Source organism: Patiria miniata, unplaced genomic scaffold (genome assembly GCF_015706575.1).
Source record: "Patiria miniata isolate m_02_andy unplaced genomic scaffold, ASM1570657v1 HiC_scaffold_9, whole genome shotgun sequence".
Classification (NCBI taxonomy): Eukaryota; Metazoa; Echinodermata; class Asteroidea; order Valvatida; family Asterinidae; genus Patiria; species Patiria miniata.
In genome coordinates this window covers 11,911,990-11,937,099 of record NW_024037076.1, presented here as the reverse complement: position 1 = coordinate 11,937,099, position 25,110 = coordinate 11,911,990, and the positions used below count along the sequence as shown (strand labels likewise).

At 42.2% G+C, this 25,110-nt stretch overlaps 1 protein-coding gene across 1 annotated transcript in view; it reads left to right on the top strand.

Moving 5' to 3' along the window:
- The window catches only part of LOC119721074 (protein sidekick-1-like), a 168,815-nt gene that overhangs the window by 24,965 nt on the left and 118,740 nt on the right, over positions 1-25,110 (top strand). Inside the window, exons 5-7 of the mRNA XM_038190960.1 lie at positions 8,353-8,673; positions 9,523-9,810; positions 16,722-16,883. Of these exons, the coding sequence (XP_038046888.1) occupies positions 8,353-8,673; positions 9,523-9,810; positions 16,722-16,883 (771 nt within the window). The remainder of the gene's footprint in view (positions 1-8,352; positions 8,674-9,522; positions 9,811-16,721; positions 16,884-25,110) is intronic.

Here is a 25,110-nt window from a genome sequence, read left to right as displayed (position 1 = left end):
CTCCGTTTTTTTGGGCCTCAAAAGTCCACCAACGTGAGTTTTGCTTGCCGAAATATCCGAAATTTACTTACGGACATAAACTTCGTTGATCGATACGGTGTATGTATGCCGCACGCACATATTGAACACCCAATGTGAGAACGAAGTTGCAGACCATGCGTTGCCATTAGTGCGATTATGTGATTTTTCGCTCGGGGCCGAGGTTGTGGTTATGTAGGTATAGTTCCTGTGTCGGTACTTGAGATGCACGTGTTGCGCTGGTCAGGTGTGCAGACGAGTGCAGCATGGTACACTGGTACCCTTCGCGTGCTAACAGAATCAATGCTATGATGAAGGACCGGAACCAGTGACTACTGCAAGTACTCACAGGTTCGTTTTCCGTGCGTAAAAATACCAAACAACCATCGATGGAAAAAGAGGATTTCTGCAAATTAATTCACAGAACGTGATCTTCATTTTGTATTTTCCATTGAAATGACGAGATTGCAAAACTCGAACCTGTGGAGAAACATCGTAGCGTGTTTCTGCAGTCCTGCAGAATTTTCGGCCACGTGGGATTGGCCGTACACAGTGCAGCAATGCACACTGATACTGCGCCGGGCCGGCCGTGTGTACGGCGCGATGTACGGCCGGCCAGACTGAATGTTTGTGGCGCTAGCGGCCGTGATGTACGTTAAGCATAATTGTGGAATAACCCACCTCAAATATATTTTTAATTAGGTGAGGCAAGTTTTAATCACTTTTGATGGCTAGTCTTGATAATTTTTGTGGCGCAAATGAGAATAATCCATGCACAAAATACATGAAATATAAACGATTCCTTGCTTTACTACAAATATAGAAATGGTGAAATATTTTGTTTCCAACAATACTACCGACGCTATTTTGAAAGGCATGTTATCGGAAGCAGAAGTGATTTAAGTTTACAATTTTGATTTTTTTTTACAAAAATATTACAAGATCTCCTCTGAAATGCTCTAAAATGCACCAGAAAGCTTCTAAAGTTCAAAATTTTTGGGGGCCTTTAATAAGCGGGCCCCGAACCCACGCTGTGGCTTCGCAGGTTGTTGTATCACAACAAAAATTCCCCCACAGGTTTGAAAAAATCCTGGGGAGAACAGCATGGCTCTCAACTTTGAGTACAGAAAAAAAACTTTATTAGAACAAGAGTACATTTTAACAAATAAAGGAAAATTCTTCATAAAATTAAAACAAATTCTGCTTCAGAATTTCAGAGGAAAGTGCCCAGTAATTGCCTCAGATTGCACCACAGAGCATCTAAAATCAAAAATTTTCTGGGGCCCTTAAGCGGGCCCCGGACCCCACGCCATAATGGCTTCGCGCTTCGCGCTCGCCGGAGTTTGCACTTCATGCATACAATTTTCAGGTTTTTTGTCACAGACCAATCACATCCCTGATGGTAAGAAAGAGAGAGTTGGGGGAGACCACCAGGAGGGACATTTGAACGCATTGCCGATGACGCATGACACTCGCAGGAAGACGCTGACGCGAAGACGCTCATGCGAAGACGCTATATTGCACATTCAGAGTAAACTCAGTTGTGCGTAGTTTGCGTTGTACAATGTTCATGTATGCGCACAAAACAGTATGTGCACGCATTGTGTCTCATCCACAGAGCTCTAGAAATGCACCCTCTCTTGTTCACGCACAGATCTCATAGGCAAACTGTGGTTTGACTAGTTTTGTATATTCTGGTCTTGACGTGATTATAAAACAAACTGAACAACTTTTTTAATTCAAGGGTTCCCCTTTAACAGTGTAGTTTTATGAGCACTGTTGCTCTCAAATCAAGACAATTAAACAACTGTTCAACAAATCTTCAGCTTCCACTCTGGAGCAATGAAGAATTTTGAATACAATTTGTGGTTTTTTTTAGGACCGTTTTTTTTTAGGCATGCCTCGTGTCTGTTTTTTTTTGGCAACCTTGTGTCACTCTGTATCTAAAAGGTCTGCCATTCACTCTGTACTTCTGCTTGTTTGACAACATTCCCCGCGGTCTTCATAAAGACAGGGAAGCAATATTTCGAGACATAATCCTCAATTGAAAGATTTGCTGACAATCTGGAAAACAGAAATTTGTTCACATTATTAGAAAGTCCGCTCCGAGCTACGGTAGGACTGCCTACTAATACCCCCTTCCCCATCCCGTCCACCCGGAGGTAAAGGTTTTCTTAGGCGGTTCGGATATGGTTGCCAAGGTGGGGGGCAGAATTCGCAAATTCCCTCAGCCCACAGGTCAGCTACAAGATACTTCCTTCAGGCCTCTCAAAATCTTTGGACACGAGGGTCCGTCGAGAGGGCCCAACGTGCCCCAGGGGACGCAGAAATGAAAAGTACCTTTAAAGAAAATTAGCATTACCTCCAAAACAGGTATTCTGCTCAATTATTGTTGATGGAAATTTACTTAACATGCTGTCAACAGACTTCCCTCAAGGAGTTGCCTGTGTGGACTGTTGATGTATAGACATCAGTTCTATTTTTAAATTTATTGGATGGATTTGCCGAAAGGTCTTTTCTTATCAAATACATTATGATACGGTAACTTGTGTATAGTGCCTTTGCCGAAATAAGTGCCAAAAAACCAACAACAGATCAACAGAATGAGAATGCTGTAAGACAAGGACGGATCTAGAGACGTGAATGCCTGTGGGAGGGTGGTCGGGGGGGGGGGGGGGGGGGAAGAGGGGGTGCCTGGGGGGGCAGAAGGGCTCTCTAAAGAACAAAATGGCCTTTATTAAGAAATTTTCAGTCACTTCTGGAGAGTGGGGGGGGGGGGGGGGGGTTGGAGAGCGGGCGCCCCCTCTGCACCCCCTGGATCCGCCACTATTATTACAACAAATACGTTTTCGAGAGTTGGCCAAATTGTGCAAAGGGCTGTGCATTCCAGAGGACAATAGGAAAGAGTTTCATTTCCAGGGGAAAAAAGTTGGAGAAGGCACATTCCTCAGGACACCTGACAGTATGAGGGATGACCAGATTTTCTTGGTATGAAACCTTAGGTCGTTTACATTTGCTGATATTTCTGCAGTATTGGATGGAAATTGGGCCGTAGAATGGATTTGCACAGCAAGTGCAAAAAGCTACATGTTTGTATAGAAAGGATCTCTTTTAGTCATTGGAGCTTTTGAGTAGGGTTGGGTTAGATACCCAGGTACCTGGTACCCAACTGAAAGTGACGGGTACCCAATTCCAATTTTCAATTTTAACAGAACTTTCTATTGATCAGCTGATGCTAGTTTTTGTATCCAAGGAATACCTTACATGTGGTGCAAGATTGGATTTTTATTCCCCTTTTTTTTGCAGCCAGTCCCGTGACCATGAAATGCGTTCAAGTTGCCACGGCGGTGCAAGTCTCTATCAACAAGATGAATCGAATCCAGTCTTGGAAATATTGGCAGCGCTACCCAAGAAATTCCGAGCATACCTCACATGCATGCATTAGCTTGAATATAGGGCGCGTGTGAGGTGTGCTCGGAATTTCCCGGGTAGCGCTGCCAATATTACCAAGACTAGATTGGATTCATCTTGTTGATAGTGACCTCACTTGTCACGGACTGGATGTATAAGGGGAATCAAATCCAAATCCACTGGTGGACTAAGACTACCTTAGAGGCAGTATTGATCTAACTGCATACATGTAGGTTGTATGAATTGGCAAACACCTTAAAATTCTGTTTGACATGTTTTTGATTTAGTAGAATAGGTTCTGGATGTACCCAATCATTACTGCAACGTGTACTGGGGTCCAAAATTACCGGTACCTGTCAAAGCACACCCCTGGTTTTGCGACCCTGGCCCCCTCTCCTGTTGTTACACCACGGGTTACGGGTATTTTTCTGTCGCCTGTTCAAGAAAATCTTGTCTCGCAGAGAGTTGAATTTCATGCCCCGAAGCTGGCAGCATCAATGAGATATTTCCTCTGTACGCCAACAATCCTCAGTCAATGGTCCCGTGACGTGCAGCCGAGCACAGCCGTAGCATAGGATACCCGTAATTAAATGGGTTTTTACCGTATGTCATCACTCTGGACGCAAAACCAACCACCCGTGCTGTTTACGCATCTGTTTGTCTGCTCGGCTAGTTTGATGTGTTTTAGTGCCGTGTCTTTGTTACTTGTAAATTCGATGGTGACATGTTCATTGCGCAGCTTCAGACATGGTTTCCTCATTTCGTTTCAAAACTTAAACAAGAAAAATGTAGATTTTTGTAAATTTGCATTGTGATTCAGATTCTTTGACCGTTTGACGTCACTCTGTCCTTAAAACCAACCATCCATGCTGTTTGTCTGCTTGGCGTGTTTGATGTGCATTTACATTGTAAAGGTAGCTTCTCTTATGAGTTGTAACGCCATCAGTGACTGTGCCTGCGCAAATGCTGGGGCCATGGCTACCCCACTTTGTTTCCAAAATTTAAAACAAGATAAACTGCAATTTGTTGGAAAATCACTATCGTTGGAAATTGGAGTGTGTACAGCACAGTTGATACAATGGAGTTGATCATTCGGTTGGCTTTGGCTGCCGACACATTCGCAGCGCGGGACACTTAAAATTGTTAGTTTATCTCTTCAGTAGTTTCGTACGCATATGATTTGAGTATCTTTTTTTCTTTTCTTTTTGTCAAAATGGGTTTTTTTTTTTGTGAGGCTGCAGAATGCTTTGCCCCGATCTATCAACATTTTCCTCAAGTTGTCTTCTGACATTCGTTTAAATCGCGGCAAGTCGACCATGTTTTTGTCAACCGTAAACTTAAAACAGACTCTTTGTAGCAATTGGGAATTGCTATATTTGTTGTGCACATACATCTGCAAGGTTGGGACCAAAGTTTTATGTTCACTTTTAATAACCCGAATTTACATTAATGAGAGTCAACTGTATGTAAAAAAATTGACACGATTTTTCTTTCAAAGAAGTATTATTAAAGGGTACGTAGTATAAAACAAAAAGTTCCAAATTCAAAGTCATGAACCTGCTCCGCTCCTCTGCTGCAGACCCCTCTTCGCCCACCCCAGACCCTTCTTACTCAAGCCCACTGGGGCCCCATGCCCCATTCCGGGGAAGCTCATAATTTTACCCAACACATTTTCCCACAATGTTTCCATTAATTGTGTTGCAGTCGGTCGATCCTGGTGGATTTCTACTAACAGTCGCCCACAGGTGCGCGTTATGAAAAATGCTTCCTCCCTTAAACTCCCCTGCAGGCAAATATTGTGTTTATTAAAATGCTGCACAGGTGGTTTGTGTTTCTTGCGACATGAAACACCTGTAGTTCGAAAGTCCTCGCCCATAGTTGACGAAGACCAGTGAAGCGTATTTGTCATCATCTTGTAGACAAAGTTGGATGTTTGTTAGAAGAGAAAGTGCAAACAGCGGAAACTTGAGGTTGAACTCTAAGTTACCCTGTAAAAACTCAAGCAAAACCTTGAGTTACCGGCTTGTTATATAGGATCATTTGCATTTATCCCAAAAGTAACCTACCGATACAAGTACCAAATTATTTTCAAAAAATTACTTTGATTAAACCATCCTGCTATTTAAGCAGTCAAAGACAGTCCAAATTTCCATCCTCTTCCCAGGCTAAACTTTTAATACAGGCTAGTCACCAGCAGTCAGATGTCAAACAGGCCTGTGCCTAGTCAAAGTCAGTCAGCAGACCATGAACAAACAAAGCAGACAAGTTGTGGGCACAGCAGGCATATCAATTACTCACAGTCAAAGCAAAGCTGTATCAAGATTTATACCTAAACAGTCCCAGCCAGTCAATCCTGCTTAACTGTCGAAAACAGTCACTTGATTAATTTTGACTGAAAGGATTACCTGGCACAGAATATATGTCTGCATGGGAGGGTTAAAGATCGTACTGGTACTGAACACTCCGTGAAATCATTCCATCTGGCTTGCTGTCATTTAGAAGAAATCAAACAATGTAGATGATTTCCAATGATCACTCAATTGACTTGTTTTGAAAATCTAAAGTGCTTTTGACAAAATCGTATTTCATGATCAAAAGGTTGTGTATGGTTTTTCACGGATTATTTTTGACAGATATGTCTCGCTTGTTGCGTGGTTATCCGTCATCCGTTTCCGAATACCACAAAACCTTTGCATGTATACACGTCATCCGGCGCGAACTGCTTAATTTTTGAGCAAAATCAAATGCCACTTCATTCCAAGATCAAACTGATAATTCTAGTACCATAACACAACCCTCGACATGTCACTCAAAGCAGAGTATAATCAGGTCAGTAATTTCGTAAAAAGTATGCACAAATGGAACTTTCCAAAGAAAAACAAGCCTAGTGAGATTCAGCCAATGTAGGTCAGGCCTGGGTACAGGTAACCCCAGGTTTCAGGGAAGTGTACCGATGAGCGAAATTACCTCTTTTGGAGTTTTTTTTGGGACCACACGACCTCCGTACCTGGTCACGTACGTACTTTTTTACCTGTTGCCCGACACAGGTGAGTTCCTATGACAACAGATGGGGAAATGTTCCTAATGGCGACAATCCTGTTTTGATAATTGATTGGCCTTAACTCGGACCAGGTGACCTCTGCGTACCTCAGACATTGCCCAGGTGTGCACTGGTAACCAGTGGCGTGGCATTGGGGGGGGGGGGGGGGGGGCTGGGGTAAAAAGAGAACCCATGACCAAAACAACATGAGAGGGGGAGCTGGGAGGGGTAGCTGCACAGGGGGGGAAGAAGGGAGGGGTACCTTTGCATCTTTTCAACACACTGAACACGTGCTCTAAGCACCGCCTGCTTGTGCGTGACATGCTGTATGCGGAAGTGGCTTAAACCATCATTCTCAGGTCATTTCTCAAACCCCGGCTTTGTCTCCGTTTCATGGCTGTCAGGTAAATGGAAATTGTAGGGAAACACATTTTGCAACCCTCCCCCCCCCCCCCATGAAGAAATTCTTGCTTTCTTTCGGCTGAATTAAAGAATGCCAATATTGTCTCTAGTTTTGCAATGTGGGTTTATCATGAATTGATATCACTGAATAAAATAAGAAAACCATTGCCACTGCAGTCCTTCTGATTTAAGGCGTGCCATCGCACCCCCACGCCATCGCATGCCTAAAAGCTTCCCAAGAATTGGGAATAATCGCACGCCTGAATCCCTCTGCACCGCACACCTCGGCATACATTTACGGACAAATTAATATCAAATTTGGTAGAACTAGGCAATAAATAACCCCTTTCTGTGAGCTCTTGAAATGGCCTCACTGTAAACCAAGATGAAGATTATAAAACAAAATACCAGATTGTTCAGTGCCAGCTTCCAACACAGAAGCACATACCAAGAAAAACCACATGCCGAGAGAAATCCAGGTGTGGCTTTTTCCACACGCCTGTGATATTTCAAATCAGAAGGACTGCCATTGGCAATATGTAGGGCCTAAATGACTTACATTATTTCTGCACCAAGCAGCGTTTATTTGGCTGAAGTGGCAGTAAAGGTGTACATGTAGACCCCTTATATGATGAGAGGCAACATCCTCTCATCTTCTGGGATTCCACTGGTTGCTGTACTCCGTACTTTGCGTAAAAAAAATATTGTATTCATTTTCAGTATCTTTTCAAATAATACAGAGCCTGATTGCCTGAATTTTGTAATCCTTGTTTTTGTATTTTTTTTTGGTTGGGTTCCTGACAGGGTTGGCGGTAATAAAAAAAGGTGTTTGTTTTCTTGGGTCGGGAGCCCAAAGTAGGGTCGGTTGAAAACGAGAACCAAACAAATAAAAAGTGATGCCCAAATTGACCACTACATGGATCCATGAGGAAGACTAGATGTACTAAAGAGCTTTAACAATCACTATGCCTGATGCAAGAAATTGATTCTTGCCCATCAAAAAACCCAGTCAACTTTCCCCAAACTATAATGAGCCAGTTCGGTATTTCAACCGTGCATGCGCACAATGGTATGGGTCACGGGTCATTCAGGATCATAGAAAGCTCATTGAAGGTGCGTAAACGCGCAGGAAGATGGGCGCACGATGCTCACGCTTTTATTACCTGCAGAATGGGCGTCCGTGTAACATCGCATAAAATCACATCAGCAGTTTTATCCCGATTGCCCTTTGACCAGGACTATGTAGATTCTATGCCTCAAACCATATAGGTCTACTTCACTCACTTACCTGTAGAGCCACAACATTTGCATTTAAACTCACCTGGGCCGGGGACACAATACGGACTGCTTCTTTTGTCCGAAGTGAGTTTAAATGCAAATGAAGTGGCTGTACAGGTAAGTATCGCTCGTAGACTCCCACCACACTTCTGTGGGGGGAAATGTAAGTTTACCAGCTCTTTTTTCTGTTCTCATTCATCCAGTTCTGAACCCTGTGGAATTCATCATACCGGTAGGAAACCAGACTGTCGTAGACAAGCAGCTGATACCAGCTTACTTCCAGTGCGTCTCCGGTGACAGCCGACCCGAGCCAACCATCACATGGGAAAAGGACGGAGTACCAGTGACTGAAGGATTGTCCTATGGGGTGCAGTTTGGTGGTCCCGGTTCCCTACAGTGGTCCCAGACGCTACAGATAAACAACGTCCGTAAGCGGCACGAGGGGCGGTACCGATGCGTGGTGACCAACCCTCTCTTGAGTGGGCAGGTTCAGAGAAGTGCTTACTCTTGGCTTATAGTCAATCGTAAGTCTATCATGATTTGTTTAAGTTGAAAAAGAAATTAACTGGAGCAGTGGTTGGAACCTGTGACCTCCGGATTACCGTTCCTGTGCTGTACCAACTGAGCTATCCAGCCCTATGTTGGCGGTTCCCTGTTTAGTCAATGTCTTTGTTCAAGGGGAACCAGTCGGAAGCCATAAACCTGTATATGCCATGTAGTTAGGGATCAAGCCCAAAGCCACAATGCCAGCAACATTAGCAATGCTGCAAACCTGGGAAATAGCAAACGGGGATCACTCAGAGAGGATACAGTTTTTATGTGAAAATGTTTGAATTTAGCATCAAAAACTGAACTTGTGATATGATGAAATCAAGTTTTGAATCGGTAAAAGTACTGGTATGCATTGTCCAAATGGTGACTGTTTTATGAACAATCATAAACAGTTTGGACCCAACTGTAACAACTCTGCTGAATATCAGATGACTGTTGTTCACTGATGACTGTTGTTCACAGTTAAAACACGAAACAGTCAACAAATTAGAAAGAACAGAGAAAGAAAGAAAGAAGTCGTAGTGAAAGAAAGTCTCCATTCACATTTTGCTTGAATTGTGAAAGATTGAATGTAGAAGGGAAGCATGCATGATTCAGGTAGAGAGTTCCAAAGAGAGGAGGTACAAGGGAAACAACTAGAGGATTATTTCCAGTCCTAGCCTTAGGAACCATTACTGTGAAAGGATGTGAAAGAATTTTAAAATGCAACACAAAATGCATCGCAAATGTTTCCAGAGATCAGATGCAGGTTGTTTGCTAATATGGTTAACAAGTTAGGTTTCTGTTTCAAAGTTTCCATATTTCTATTTGACAACCTTCAGCTAATCCCGGAGAGCCATACATCAGCATAGCACCCCACAGCCAGATCGTCCCTGCCGGTAACCCAGTGACGTTCCCCTGCCAGATCCTAGGTGACCCTGCCCCAAACATCAGCTGGAGACAGGCCAACGACCCCTACGACCTCGCCAATACCACCAGCCGATACGTCCTTGCCGACGGTAGTCTGTTCTTCACCAGTGTCTCCGATGCTGATGATGGGAGCTATGTGTGCACCGGATCCAGCCGGTTGGGGTTGGTTTCGACTGATCCGGTCACCCTGACTGCTGCTAGTAAGTATGGAAATGCAAACTTGCATGAAACATCATGCATGTTGGAGATGATTTCATGTGAATGATATGGCAATGTTAAGACCTTTCACACTTACAAAAAATCTTTATGTTTGACCTGGGTCGAACCTTGGATATTTTGGCAACCCTTTTCACTCTGGGAAGAATCCAACATGGCTTCTAGATGAGTCTGGTGCTTATAATACACAGGTGCTAATACCAGAGCTTTGGCAGAACTTGGGTGGTTTAGGCAATCTAAACCCCCCCTCCAACCCCCTGGGGATGCAAAATGTAAGAAAATCATGCAGGAAAAAAGTAGCATATGCCTGTTAAACCCCCCTAACCCCGACAGCTTACTTCCCCCCTCCCAACCCCCCTCCCAACAGCTTAAACCCCCCCCCCCCCCGACCCAACAGCTTACCCCCCCCCCAGCCTAAGCTAGATCCGTCTCTGCAGGTGTCACAGAATGCTGTCAGAGTCATAGATTAATCCATCTCTCCGTACATGATCTTGTATGGAAACACAAGGAATTGCATGCAAGTTAAACAACCAGCATCAGTGGCCTTCATGTATAATGAAGAGCAACACCCACTGTGTGAGAGTGTCTGCTTGAGACAGCGCCTCCAGTAGTCATATGGAGTCCAGCCTATCCAGCCCCCCCCTCTCCTTTTTCAGTTCGTTGGCTGGCTGACCGGAAAATAATTCCTGGCTACCTTCCAGCATAGAGGGGAGGGCCTGTCGTCAAATTTGTTTTCACACCATCCAAATTGGTCTTGTTGTGCCCCTGCCTTCAGGCATGATGTCAACAAGTGGAATCCAATCAAGATGTTCAGTTTTGACTACGTGTCTCACCGGGGGGTTTATAAAATTAAGTCAGTACCAGCACATGTGGTGTGCAGACATGGGGTAAAGATGGAAGTCAGATGGTATGGGCTCTGTGCGAGAAAAGTGAGGGCGATTTTTTTACCACTTTCGAGAGCACAGTGGACAGAACACACTGTGTTCCCGTACTGGTTTGCGTACTGGTATTATAGAGCGCGAAGTTTGCACCTCTAATGTTATTCTGAATGTGCACAAAGCCACAGCATCTTTGCATTTAAGCATTGACTTTGTCGGCAAGCAGCGTTCCAATGTTTCTCCTGGTGGCCCCCCCTCAAACTCTCCCTTTACAACTATTGATGGGTCCATAAGCCATGCAACATGCAGAAAGTGAGGGTCTTGTTTTATCAAGTGCTTGGTATGAACCTTGTTTTCCACTACGCTGTTTCTGAACTAATAAACCGCGAAACGACAAAATTTAAACGTCTGACTTTTGCAAATACTTTAACGGTTGGGCTGGAAACCCAGAATTTGCCATTTTTAAAATTTCCTTCTGGCGTTTAAAGTGTCTGCATGCGTTTGTAGATGTGCCACGCTAAGCCGTGTCTTAAAAAATTTACGCCAATACAATGCATCAAAAAAACTCTGGCATCCAAGAAATTGTGAGAAATGACTTTACAAGTTCACTTGAGCATGTTGAGTCGGACTGAAACTGCAGACCTGCTGCAGCTTTTCTTACCACTCGACCGCTTAGCTTGGTCACACTTATTTAATAAGCCTGCCACTTCTTTAAGAGACTGTACATCGTAATTGTTCCATGTGTACAAAAGTTTCGCTGTCCGTACCTTTTAGCCGAAGTGGAGATCAGCGGCCAAAATTGATAAAAGATCAATCAATTATCCACAGTTGTGTTTCTGATTAACGATACTTAATATCGCTGATACACTTTTCACGATTTGACCCACTTTCAAAAAAAAAAAAAGAGAAAAAAAAGAAGGAAACCCGAAAATCTGAGTTAACCTGCTACCAAAATACCAACGGCTGGATTTAGAATGACTTGTTGACCTTTGGGATTTGCGCCTCCTGACCTTGCTTACGCCTCCCCCCTCCCCTCAGACGCTCTGATTGGACTGTCCCTTTTGATTTCCTTGAGCCGCCTATCGCCTATTTTTTGTTTCTCTTTTGCTTCGGCCATGTTGTGAACTCAAAACAGCCCTCTTTTTAAAACGGGCGGCGGGGGATGTTTAAATAAAGCTAGTCCCTCGACCTAATCATTTCTAATTTGCGGATCGCCTGAGATGCGTACGTGTTTGCCAGGATCTGGCAGTTTTTGGATGGCAGAGATAACACAATGTGGAGCAGATTGTGGAGGTGGGGGTCGTAGGAAGGAGGCGTGGAAAACAATAATTAAGACGGTTAAATGGAAACATTCTGGTTACCTTGAAGATTCAATCTTTGGAGTTTTTGTAATTAGCTGTTGCACCCAAAATAGCCACACATATCCCCCAAATTGTTAAAGTTCACACGAAGCCTACAACCAAACAAGACTTTGATTGTTTGATACTGTTAATGAGAAAGATTACGCAAATGTGAGTATGTTCCAACTCTGGGCGACACTCTTAGTAAACTTTGAAAAAACAAAATTCCTTGTTATGAATATGTGTAAATCACCATGATGTAAATATTCTATCTTCCCCCTGCAAACTTAGTGGTTGATAAGACATCTGCACCGATAAACAGGAGATTTTTGGTCGCAGTCCAGCCCAGTGGCGCGCGCACCCAGTATTTGGCTGGGGGGGAGGGCTCACAATTTTTTTTTTCAATTTTCTTAGAATTTGGCCCCCCCCCCAAAAAAGGGTCTTTTTTGGGGGGGGGGGCGGGGGGGGTTGGACCATTTTGACGTTGGTGGCGAGACTTTCACCTCTATAACATGTATACTACTCAAAAATAGGCTACATACATTTCACCAAGGTCAAAAAGTGGGACACACACAAAAAAAAAAAAAAAAAAAAAAAAAATTACAACCTCTTGGGGGGGGGGGGGGGGGCCTCAAGCCCCAAAGCCCCAAAGCCCTCCCCCCTTGGGTGCGCCACTGGTCCAGCCCGAGCCAGTCCTTAGAGTTTTTTCTCACAAGAATTAAAGGCACCAATCGTAAGAACATTTGCCATTACCCAGAAACGTAAAGATACCTACCCTACTGATTTAACAACGAAATCCTTGGTCAAAGTGAAGATAGGACTGGTACCAAATACCCTATGAAATTATTCCACCTGAAATGGTATCATTTGAAAGTTTAAGAAAGTTTATTTGTGGTTTTAAGAAAGTTTGCCCAAGGGTCCTTTTTTTGTTTTACGTACATTAGCAACGAAATCCAGTTACTTGCAACCAAAAAATCTGCAACAAATTGCCTTTTTCCCTCAAATATATGGGATAATATTAAGGATTCGGAAGTGATTGGTGTTCATACAAATACTGAAATCTGTGCTCCTTAAAATTTGCCTTTAATGCAGATTAAAAAAAAAAGGGATGAAATTGGTTTGGAGGAAAGAGTTGAAGTGGAGCATTCATCACGGCCTATTTAATGTCACAACAGATCTAAAAGTCTGCGAGATAAATGCCTATCCGTCTTGCGCATTTAAGATGATTTAAACGTGACTCAAACTTTGTCAATTACAGGGATGGGAGGTAGAGGAAGGACTGTTCATCGTGACGGGGAGTGTTGAAACCCCAGGACAGTCTGTGCGGAAAATATCCCCTCTAGCAATGGAATTGCTGAAACAACTGTTGGGTTAGACTGGAGACTCGACTTCATACATAAGGACTTTATATTTTTTTGGGGGGGGGGGGTATCCTTACTTGCAGCTGAGAAGCTGATTGCGAGGGACGCAGCTACAACGTGGTCGAGCCAAAGGCATGTAAAGGTGCCTTAAACAGCCACTATGAGACTAGTGTCTGATCACAGAGCACAGCCAGATTGAAAGAGTTGATTTTTCTGGCGGGAGAAAAACCAGAGAGCCTGGAGAAAATAAACCTTGTGGCATAGGAGATAATCAACGGATAACTCTCCTCACTATGTGTTCCGAGCCGGGAATCGAACCCAGGCCAGAGTTGTGAGAGGGGAGCACTTTACACACGAGCCACCCTGCCACTTATACGCGTGATTCCCTCAAAAAGTCTTTCCCACTAAAGGTCTTGCCTGCCCATGTTGAAATCATCACTGGTCCGCCGTAAGCGGAGCAGGGTTCCTTCTAACTCAACGTACTGTTCACTCTTGCACTGAAGTCAGGTCGGCTGCAGATTTTGGGAATCTCAACCCAGGTATAGAGCTTCTCGACCCAGGTAGAGCCTCTGGATCCTGACCAGGGTTAGGTTTTACCTGTGTAATGTGATATCTCCGTGTTGGACCCAGGCCCAACATGGAGAATTTGGATAGTGTTACCTACCAGTCTATCAACGAAACAGTACCCCATTACATGCAACAACTCATATCGCCATACAATCCTTGTGCCAAGTACGCTCTAGTGATGCGCACTTGCTTGTGGCTCCATAGACTTATGGACACAGAAGTTTTTCTGTTGCAGCCCCTTGCCTGTGGAACAGCTTGCCAATAGCCATGAGATCACAACCCGACACCGACTCTTTCGAAAGTGGTCTCAAAACTTACCTCTTTATTCAAGCTTATCATTAGTGATCTCAGACCCCAGCGCAGTCAATAGGTTTACAAAATGTATCTAGATATCAGCGCTTTATAAGGTTTTATTATTATTTATTTATTTAGTGTGAAATCCTCTATAGCTTCTGAAACTAAAGCAATGTGCTGTGATGATGCTACTTTCCGTGCAGTCTGAAAGAGTGCATAGAAATCAAAGAAACAAACAAAACATGACACAATTTAGAGATAGCCATGAAAAGCTTTCGCTAGTCATTGACTAGCAAGTAAGATAACAGCAGTCAGTAGTGATCGAATGAGTAATGTTAAGGGAAAATAACTTGTTCATTCTCTTCAATCAGTCAGTAAGGGGGTGATTTTTCATCCAGAACATTTACGGATAAATATCTTCCAAACGTTTATGTGTAAAAGAAACAGGATGTTCCAACTTTAATGCTATGTTTTTTCTTCATGATTTGTCACTCGTCAAGTTTACTTACTTTCGTTATAATACTGCCACAACTCATCAGAATCAAGGATATTTTGACAGCTACCGATACGCTATTTTAAGACAGCAAAGTACATACAGTACATTAGTGTGCCGCGCATTGTGGTTCACTCGCGTAGCTTAAGTATGTGAACACATCAGTGCGTGAACCAGCATGCAAACTAGAACGAAGACGTCAGACTTCGGTACTATACACTGTATACACATGTGTACATTAAAAATTGAGAAAAAGCAATTGACAGTTTGCATAATGAAAACTGACTCAATCTACATCAGCATTTGATGGCATTGTTCTCTTATCGTACTTCGACACAAATTAGATTAAATAATTCACAAGCAGATGTCGTACATGTAAATCAATCTTTTTCCATACATTGCAATTGCCTTGCGCATTCTCCCAGGCCACATTGAAACCCAGACATTTTCTTAATCAATAACCCCTAAAGGCAGCATACATTTTATGTAATTTTTGGGGTCTGCCCTTTTTTACTTGTTTAATTCCCACGTGAAAGCTTGACATTCCCTTTTCCTGGGTTTGAACCGCAGGCCATTTCTGGGTCAGCACCGGTACCTCTGCCCGTTTGGATAACGAGGCATTGTCAAGCTTTACCATACCTCCGGGGAAACGGCAACATTGAAAATGTGCCCTCGTTTTTGAGTGAATGCTGCCCTTTGTTTCATTTCACATGCAAAAGATGAAAAGCAACTCCTCTAGTTCTGAAGCATCAACTGATGCAAAATTGACAATTCTTAAAATTTCACGGCATGGGTTAAATATGCACATTTGTATAGCAGTGAATTGTTTGGTAAAGTCGCAAGGGTTATCTTTCAATTTATAGATAATTAACCCTAACACCCTAGACCCTTTTGGTTTATTGGAACTATCCTCAATCTTGCAAAGTCCTCCAGTTGCCACCATGTAAAAACTCGATCAGCCTCAATCCTCAAAGATCTCAATCCTCTGAAAATTTCATGGCATCGGTTAATATTCACATTTGTATAGCAGTCAATTGTTTGGTAAAGTTACAAGTTACTTTCAGTTTATAGATAATTAACCCTTTATACTCCCCAGATCGACCCTTTGGTTATACATGTAGGAACCATTGCCTCAATCCTTCAAAATTTTCCAACAATCAGTGTTATTTGAGGCAGTGCAGATGACATTCAGAAGCAGTGCGGTTGATAACAAGCACAATGCGGGGCTCAGTTATGCATGACTGAACATAAACAATTATGGGCACAGGCTACGAACTTGACACAATGGACACAATGCATCCTCCAAAATAAACCAACTGTTTTTTTGCCATTCAGCTTCAATCCTCCATAAAAAAACTGCCTCGAGGATTTTGGAAGATTGAGGAGGATTAATGTTTAAACCAAAAATATGCTTTCAAATAGTACTACAAAGTTGTTTTCCAGTGACTTTTACTGACGTCTTGAGAAAAGGCAACAAACTTCCCCAAGCAATTCTTTTACACACTTGGTATCTTTTTTTTTTTTTTTTTTGCCGTGAACGTCATTCGACATTCATTTTCAATTTTTACCCAACTGTTATCTGTGTGATCAACCGAACGGAACTTGGGGTCAACAATTTTAATTTTATAATAATCATCAATTTGCAATATTCTCAATATGTTGTGTAATGTAATTAATGCTTTCTTTTCTTTCAAAGTAATCATTTATTGCCCTCGATTGGATATGGGCCCAATCATGATACAAAATAACTGCCAAAAAATATAGGATATTACATGTACATGTATGTTGTAGATCCCACAGGTATACATGGTGCCCGGATGTGCTGTATTCTTCATACAAATTTCGCAGGTTTTTGAGGTCAACCTGGTGACTGAGTTTGCCAGGATCCAATGGTGAGTTTGAATTCCATATTGTGTCAGCGATTAAAAGAAAATATCTTCTTTGTCATTTTGTGCTCTTTAGGCATGGGTTGGACCTTCACGGAGAGTCCCTCGGATGTCGAGGTCGTGGAAGACTCCTCCGCTACGTTGATCTGCCGTCCACCAGTCAGCAAACCACCCGCAAACATCACATGGTATAAAAGCAATGTGCTGTATGTACCGAGCCAAGGAGCAGCTGTACTGGGTAAGTTTCTGTGTGCATGCATCTCACAGAGTCTCCATTTTTGTAACATTACATTCTACCTTTGGCAGTCGTTTATGTATGTAAATTGTTTTTTTTGAGAATTAGGAGTTTTCCTTCCACATCTGGGAGTATAATTTTCTTCTACCAAGTGACCCCGGTAGAGAAATAAGGCCAAAGACTTCCATGGGCTATCTCTGTGTAATGTGCAATAAAAAAAAAAATTAATCAAATACTTCATGTCGAAAGCTGTTCCACTTCTGTATGGCCTGCAACAGCTAGTGGACGTGAACATGACTTTGTGGCATCATTGCCACCAAAGCTTACCCCTGCTTATGAAGTTTACTGGATGTCATTGTCAGCTTGGTTGATTTGTTATAAGTGTAGCTCATAATTTGCCACCCTTTTATATGGGCTCCAAGCGCAATCCCAAGAAAGGGCATATTTACCACCTTGGAGAGCTCCGCGGATGGGACACACCATGTCTGCGTACTTGTTCACGCATGGCGCGAAATACGCACGTCTAATTTTGTCCTGAATGTCCACAAAACCATAGCGTCTTTGCCTCAGCGTCGGGCGTCGTCGGCAATGCATTTGAATGTCAGTCCAAGTGTTCTCCCCAAACTGACTCTTTCTTGTGCACGGAGCCTGTAGACCCTCCTTTGCCAACCACGGGTTAGCACACTATGGAAGGTCAAGGTTGCAAAAACAAACAATATTTATTACTCTTTCCCAACATATCATTGGATTGTTGAAAATACAACATAACAACAAGTGCTACCAAAGACTATTATCTTCAAGCAAAATTGATTCCTCGATCCTGATTGGTCGATCCATGGCAACAAGCCGTGCTACATTTAACCATACCGCACGACCACGGTCCATACTGCACTCCGCGTATTGCGCTATTCTAAGCCTACGTGACACGATTAGTGCTGCACAATTCACTGTGAATTCAAAAGTTGTGCGTAGGTTACACAAGCATGCGTGTTCCAACTTTACTGTGGTCAAGTTTGCTTGAAGATAAATTCGTTATCATGCTCGCGCTCGTGGAACACGGAAAATGTAGTGTGTCTGTGTCCCACATACCACTCAGCCTTCGGCCTCGTGGCATGTGGGACACAGACGCACTACATTATTCCGTGTTCCACTCGCGCTCGCAAGATAACTAATATTGGCCAACCAACCACGGCTTACGTGTAAATGTATGCTCTTGTGGCAGCCCATACAAAATGGCAAAGGAAAGAAAGGTCTATAGTGCCAAAAGTTTACTTCCATTCTATCGAAAGCTGAGTCAACAATACCATTTGAAGTCATGCAGTAATGTAGAAAGTATGAGTGCTGTGCACCAAGGAAAGCAAGACAGTAATATCAAGGTCATGATTACAGTACTTGTATCTGGAATCATGATGACAACGTAGTAATGTTGAGGTCATCCTATATTAAGAAATACCATGTGTCCACAGATAACCCACTTGGCAAAGTGTGATTAATGATCCTGGTATTTTTGAGCGACCTTGTCATGAGAGCATGCATCAATTGGCCTTTTTTCCTTCATCCCAAAATAACCCCCCATCTGCTCAGTATTTGCTGTTAATTGTATGTTGTAAGGCATTAAAGTGCTGAAGTTGTGGGGTGGGGGTTGGGGAAGGGGAACGGGAAGGGGGAGGGGAAAGGGTGGGGGAAGGGGTGGAGGGAATTGTGTGGGAGGGGGATTGTGTGGGCTATAAACTACAAAGCACTTTACTTGTAATGTGCGTAGGTGCAACTTCAATGTTTTTTTTAAGAATGGGGTCTGCTTTTGTTCATAACATCGTCAAGCTACCTTTTGAATTAGCTCCATCCTCCATAAATTATGAATAAAAGAATACGAAAAGTCAAGGGTAAGTAGGGCTGTGCTGAGTATATTGAACATTGAAATATTTGATTATCCACCAAAAATCTGAGACTAGCATTTTACACAAGAGAATATTCAAAAACGTGAACCGCCTCGAGAAGATGACATAAAGCATCTGCAATGTTATTTTATTCGTTTAAGTTCAGCGGTTTTGTTGGCGTTACAAACATTCCAAACTTTCCAATGAGACATTGAACAAAAAGTTATCTAGGCTAAAGTTGTCAATTTTTTGGAATTCAGCTTTTGAATTAGGATTGGGACGCTCCTAATTTAGCTTTTAGTCTTGACTCAAGTCGGACTTTAAGTCAAGATCTCTACATACACTGCCATCACAACCTAGTCCATAATACCATCATCGATGTCGTGCAATAAGTGCCGCATTAACAAGCGTACCAATCCAGTGTGTGAACATGACCGAGAAGCATACTGCACAGACCAAGTACAACACCTGACCCGGGCAAGTCTAAATTCAGCTTGAGCGTGAAACAAGCGCAATATACAAAGCTCCTTTATACAGGAATCAGTGCCTCTAAAATGCTTGAACATTCGTTCGGAAAATAAAGTAGAAAATTTGAAAAATTACAGGGATGTTACATGTAACTTTAAGGTTTCGGCAGGAATAAATGGGTACATGTACCTGTGAGGCCAGAGATGGTTATCGTGGTTGATTTTAGCTGCTTTGCGCCGAAATGGCAGCATCCAGCTGTGTACTCCCCAGGGAGCTGAGATGGTATTTTGGAACGTTTCAATGGCGCAATGAGCACGGTAATAATGATGTAGCACCTTGAACAACAATACTCCAGGATACGTGTGCTTTATAATTACATTGCATTAATATTATTGTTATTTTAACATTTCCCTTTCCTTGTTCTTGGTATACTTTTTCCTTTTTTTTTTCTCTTCAGTTTTACTGGACAAATATCCGTAACACATACCTAAATACCGGTAACAAAAAAATACCTAGGTTTTTGGGGAACAGTGCTAAAGTACGCAACACAAAAGCCTTGTTTGTCTGAAACACCTGGCCGAGGGAAGGTTCCAATTTGAGCCGCAGATTTGTACCTTGACTCAAGTCTCCCGTGTTCAGCTCGGCACATTTCCAACAACATACCCGCCGTCGAAATGTCACAGGCCGCCGTACATCAATCAGTGGCAAATTACCCCAGGAATCTACCCGGAAGCATTTCACTTTTCCACCCCCTTGAGCCATACCTGTACGAGGGGGAAAAAAAAGTCTAGGGTGCCGTGTTGAGTGATAAAATCTTGTGTTTTGGGCGCAAAGAACGTACATTTTTCTCCCCTGAGGGGTTAATGAGGTAATTTTGCCTGCGCCCGTCGCCATGGCGAGGGTTGCGGTCGATGTGTTCACCTTTACGGAGTTCAATTGACCGAGTAAAATGACAACCCTCCCACTTCATGTGGATGTTTTGCTGAGGGTTGAGAGACATGGCAGGGGTGGAGCCAGGTTATGGACATGGGTGGGAGGCTTCCCATAACATACCGTAAATAGCTGCTGTTATTATTAAAAAAACATTTTCAACAAAGATGGTCAGTTTTTGTATAAAAGTTGTTTGCATTTGCCACCCTTCATGATGGAATGATCTCTCTGATGATGGATTGTATATCACAGCAAGGTTTTAATTTTCCTACTTTTTTTTTTTTTACCTTGCTCCTACTTTTCCTACTTTCTTCCTTGAAATTCCTATTTTTCCCTACTTTTTTGTCCCACAAATCTGAAGAAATGAAATCTCTTTGAATATTTTTCATAACTGTGTTACACACTGTCATAAGTAAATCACATAATGAAGGGCTTGGGCGCATGAGTACTGTACTTCCAAGAGCTTAGTTGAAGATGAATCACAGGTGTTGTACGTACAGAACATGCCAAATAGGGCTTAGGACCTATGATACTGAAGATATGGGTGATTATCAACAAACACTACTCCTGAAAGTCTGCAAAAGTCCTACTTTATCCTGATTTGTCCTTCAAAGTCCTACTTTTGTCCTCTTTTTTGTTGTTGACAATTTGATCTTATTGTTTTCCTACTTTTCACCTGGGTCTTCTTGAAACCCTGTCAATGCTTATTGGCCACATAATTCATTTGAAAGTTTATGACAGACAAAAGATTCTAACTAAGACTTGACCAAATATTCAAAATGCGCTAATCAAGTTTAACAGAAAGACTGTTCTTTGTCCTTGACGCAGCTGTCTCGAGTGTTCTGGATATCTTTAAGAGTTACCTTTCAAGACCCAGCACTAGCAGATAATGTCTTTTATCAATAACCTTGGCCAAAGATTGTAGAAATTATGTTTGTGTCTCAGTTGATGTAGTGCAGAAATTCTGGGCAGGACATGTCGTTTTAATTATTTACATGAAGAAGAGCTGTGTTAGATCAGTTCAGGAAGGAATTGGCCAGTTATTGACAGGTGTGCTGGACTTCATAATGCTTCTTGTTGCAGCGTTTCTTTCTATCAGTGACGCCAAGTTGAAAATAAATTTTAAAAAGTTTTGTTTGTTTGTTTGTTTGTTTGTTTTATTTCCATTCATACTTCAAACATACAATGAATAAAGATTAATGATCGAAACAAAGTGTATCAAAATAGAAAAAGCAGAACAATACAGCATGAATGGGGGTGGCATCCAGAGAAGGACTGGCCTTCTGTAGTGGAGTACACGAGACTGCGGTCAAAGTAAACTACATGTATTTGGAATAATGCAAACAATGAGATCCCAGGTAGAGTTTATAAATGTAGTAAGTTCGAACATAAAGTGAGCACATACAAAAACATAAAAGTCGTATACATAAAGGAGAAAAAAATAGGGAAAAAAGGAATTAACGTCTTGCTGAATGTAGGCACGAGTAGCAGTTAAGATTTGTACAAACAAAATCATTGTACGTATTTAAATAGAATTCCTTGAGGTGTTTAACAAAAAGCTTTTTGGATGAACTGACCAGAAGAAGTCTAAGTTGATCAGGAAGACCAAAGTCAACCTATGTACAAGAAATGGATGGCACCAAACAATCTACGGACCTCTGTTATAGGAAATGTAGAAGACAAAGTCGTGAAAGAAAAGGAACGACGCATTGGATATAGGCACTGGTTCACACTTTGGAGTGGTACAAAGTACGTAATTCTGCTCCAAAGCTGAATGGAATTGATTTGGAAAATTCTAAAACTCGGAATTTCTAGAACTCACCATTCTATTTCACTTTCAGTTCAATTCCATCGACACCAGATTCAATTAGGGGTTTCTTTTTCTTTTTTCTGTAACCGTCAATCAAATTAGCTGTACCTGAAATCAATTTAGAAAAGGTATGCTTGCGTAAATGAATGCACAGGTAACGTAATTGGCCGTCTGTTTTTCAAAACCGAATGCATGGACGATGAAAATGATTGAACTTTCGTTAAATTGAAATGGGATTAAAGACGTGCGTTCAAATTCAGACGAAAATGAATGACCAATTTTCAGAAGTGAATGAACATTTCAGGAAATTGGCTGGGAAAACCTATATTACAGTTATATTGATCTGGGGCATTTTTTTAGGTCACTCACTTATTCATGAGGTCAGACTTGTGTCAAAAGCACTTTTGCTTCTTTAATGACTTGAGCAAGTTTCATATCTGAGATTAAGTTGTTAAAGCAGCTGGGATGAGTTACTTTCAGCTAACGATGCGTTTCCTTGTGTCCTGTTAATTATTCTGAATCTTTTCCTTCCAGCTTACCGGTGCCGTTGACAGTTCTCTAATTACCAGAAGCCAGGCATCTGGTGTCAAATTCAAATTAACACTTATTAAGAGTAAATCTAAAATTAATGTGGCCTGACGTTGCGAACATAGCAAGTTCTTCTTCAGAGGCTAAAACAGAAATGACAGAGGTACATACATTAACATGGGGGTGCACACAAACATGCAGGGCTGAAAGAAGAAACACAAAAGGAGGATTAGGTGGGAAAGGTGTGGAAAGATGCAGGGGAAGGTGGATGAGAGAACAAAGGAACAAAGGGAGATGGCAAACCACAAGGGGTCTGGTGTAAACAGGGGAGGGACCAGAAAGGGGAAGGATCAAAGGTCACAGGGAGTGGGAACGGACAAAAGAGTGTGAGAGTGAAGGGGGATGATGGGGGGGGGGGGGGGAACAGTATGGAGGTGGAAAGGGATGAAAGATGGGGGAAGATGGGTAAACACAAACAAGGAAGACCAGGTGGATTATCTGTATTTATCTTATTAAGAGTCCAAAACAAAACAATGCATTCTCAGTTGAGAGGGCTGAATATCATTTTTTTTTTTTTTTCAAATGTACTTATGTGTGTCCTCGATTTACACCATAAACACCCCCCCCACACACACACAACCGTGTATTTGCCAGCAACGGGGACCCATTATTGTCCCTATTGTGTTTGTACTACTAACTTTTTAGGAAGACCTCCCATATGTTTTGTACACATCGTCAAATTGGGGACCTTCGGGAATTGGGGACCCTATTGTCCTCTTTTGTTCAACGTCCCCTATTGAATGCAGAAACAAACTCACCCACATAAGTGTGTATTTGCCTGCTATCGGGGACCCCCTATTGTCCCTCTTTTGTTTGTAATTTAACTTTTTAGGAAGAACTCCCATGTGTTTTGTACACGAATCCAAATTGGGGACCTCTCAGGAATTGCGGACCCTATTGTCCTCTATTGTTCAACGTCCCCTATTGAATGCAGAAACAAACTCATCTTTGTAAACACCAGCAATCGTGGACCCCCATTGTCCCTAATCCTCATTCCTTTGTTTGTAACTTTTTAGCAACAGCTCTCATTGGTTTTGTACACGAATTTCAATCGTGGACATTCGATCAATCGTGGACGTATTGTCAGTGCCCTAACCCTTTTGTCTTAGGTCCACGATTGCCGATGTTTACATACTCACACTAAAATGCCATATCAATACTCACTACTCTTCTCCAGATTTTAGTGTAAGTAATCAGTCTCATATTGGCCTAGATTCCTGATTTGGTCATATTTCAAAAATAACTTGGCTGTCAAAACGAAAAGAAAGTGCTCAGTTATCCGTAGCTGCAGAGCACACCTACATGTATCAGTTGACCTGTTTTTACAAAGGACCCGTACCTTCCTTACTTCAACCTTTGCGTTCATAATTAAATGTGTCACTTGGCGGTGAAGTAAAGATTAGATTTCGTGGTTTAGAACAGTCCTTGGTGGCCCATATTAACGCACAAGAAATGAAACATTTCATAGTAATAGAAGTATTTTTTTTTTGGCAGACAGGAATTGGAGAATTAGTCAGCGAGAATCTGGACCTGTCGTCCCAGGTGGAATGTCTTTTTTTTTGGCCCCGTCCCGAAAGACCTGCTTTTCACGAACGAATGAATGTGACTCCAAGGCAGGAATCTGATATTACCGGCCGTTGAGTGAATTCAGTTCATATTCATCTGCCACATGCATGTTAAAGGTTAAATGTAGACATTTTTTAAAAGGAGTGTTTGCCTCTTCTCGGGGGCGACGGCTTCGCTGCCTGTCGCCGCCGGTCGCCGGCTTCACGGGCAAGTCACCTGCTTCGCGGCAATCAACTCGTGAAACACACACATTCACCTTTTGAGCTGTCTAATTTAGTGGTGATTGATGTTACATGTACACAGTTTAGAAATCGTTAAAGATAGCAGGGAAATTGATCTTGAGAGGTCTCAAAAGGTCTTGAAAAGATCTGGGACAGATGTTGACTCTCAATAAGGTATTTTAACCTAAAATTGAATGTTGATCTCGACAAAATATATCTCAGCATTCTTTCATCAAGTAATGACACTCTGTATTAAAAATAGTTAGTTCCCTTATTTTGTCTCTGAAAATTAAAGCAATTGATGAAAATGAGTGAGATCTTCAAAGGTCTTGGAAAGGTCTTGACTTGTAGTCACTGGTTGTTATTGGAAAGTTTTTCCACAAATGCAAGTTTTTTTCCCAGCTCTTGTATCTCTGTCCTTCAGAATAACACAGCCGGCTGCATCCCACTAGAGCTAGTTTGGCACAGGGATAGCAGTATTTTAAGTTGGGAAGTTTGAGACCATTTCTGTTTGCTCTCTGTGATGTTAGAATTCCTCAGCTTTGCGCGGAATTTCCGGTGTGGCTATCAATCAGACAATGTCCTTTTACCTTTGGCACAAACCATGCAGGTTTTGAGTAGAAATGTCTTTGATTGTTGTAATGTTTAAAAAAAAAACATTTAAAAAGTAAAGTCTGTCGCGAGCTAATTTGACTAATCAGGCCGGCGTTTATCTCTGGTTTTAGTAGCATGAAACGACTGAGAATATTTCTACTCCCCCTGGATGGGAT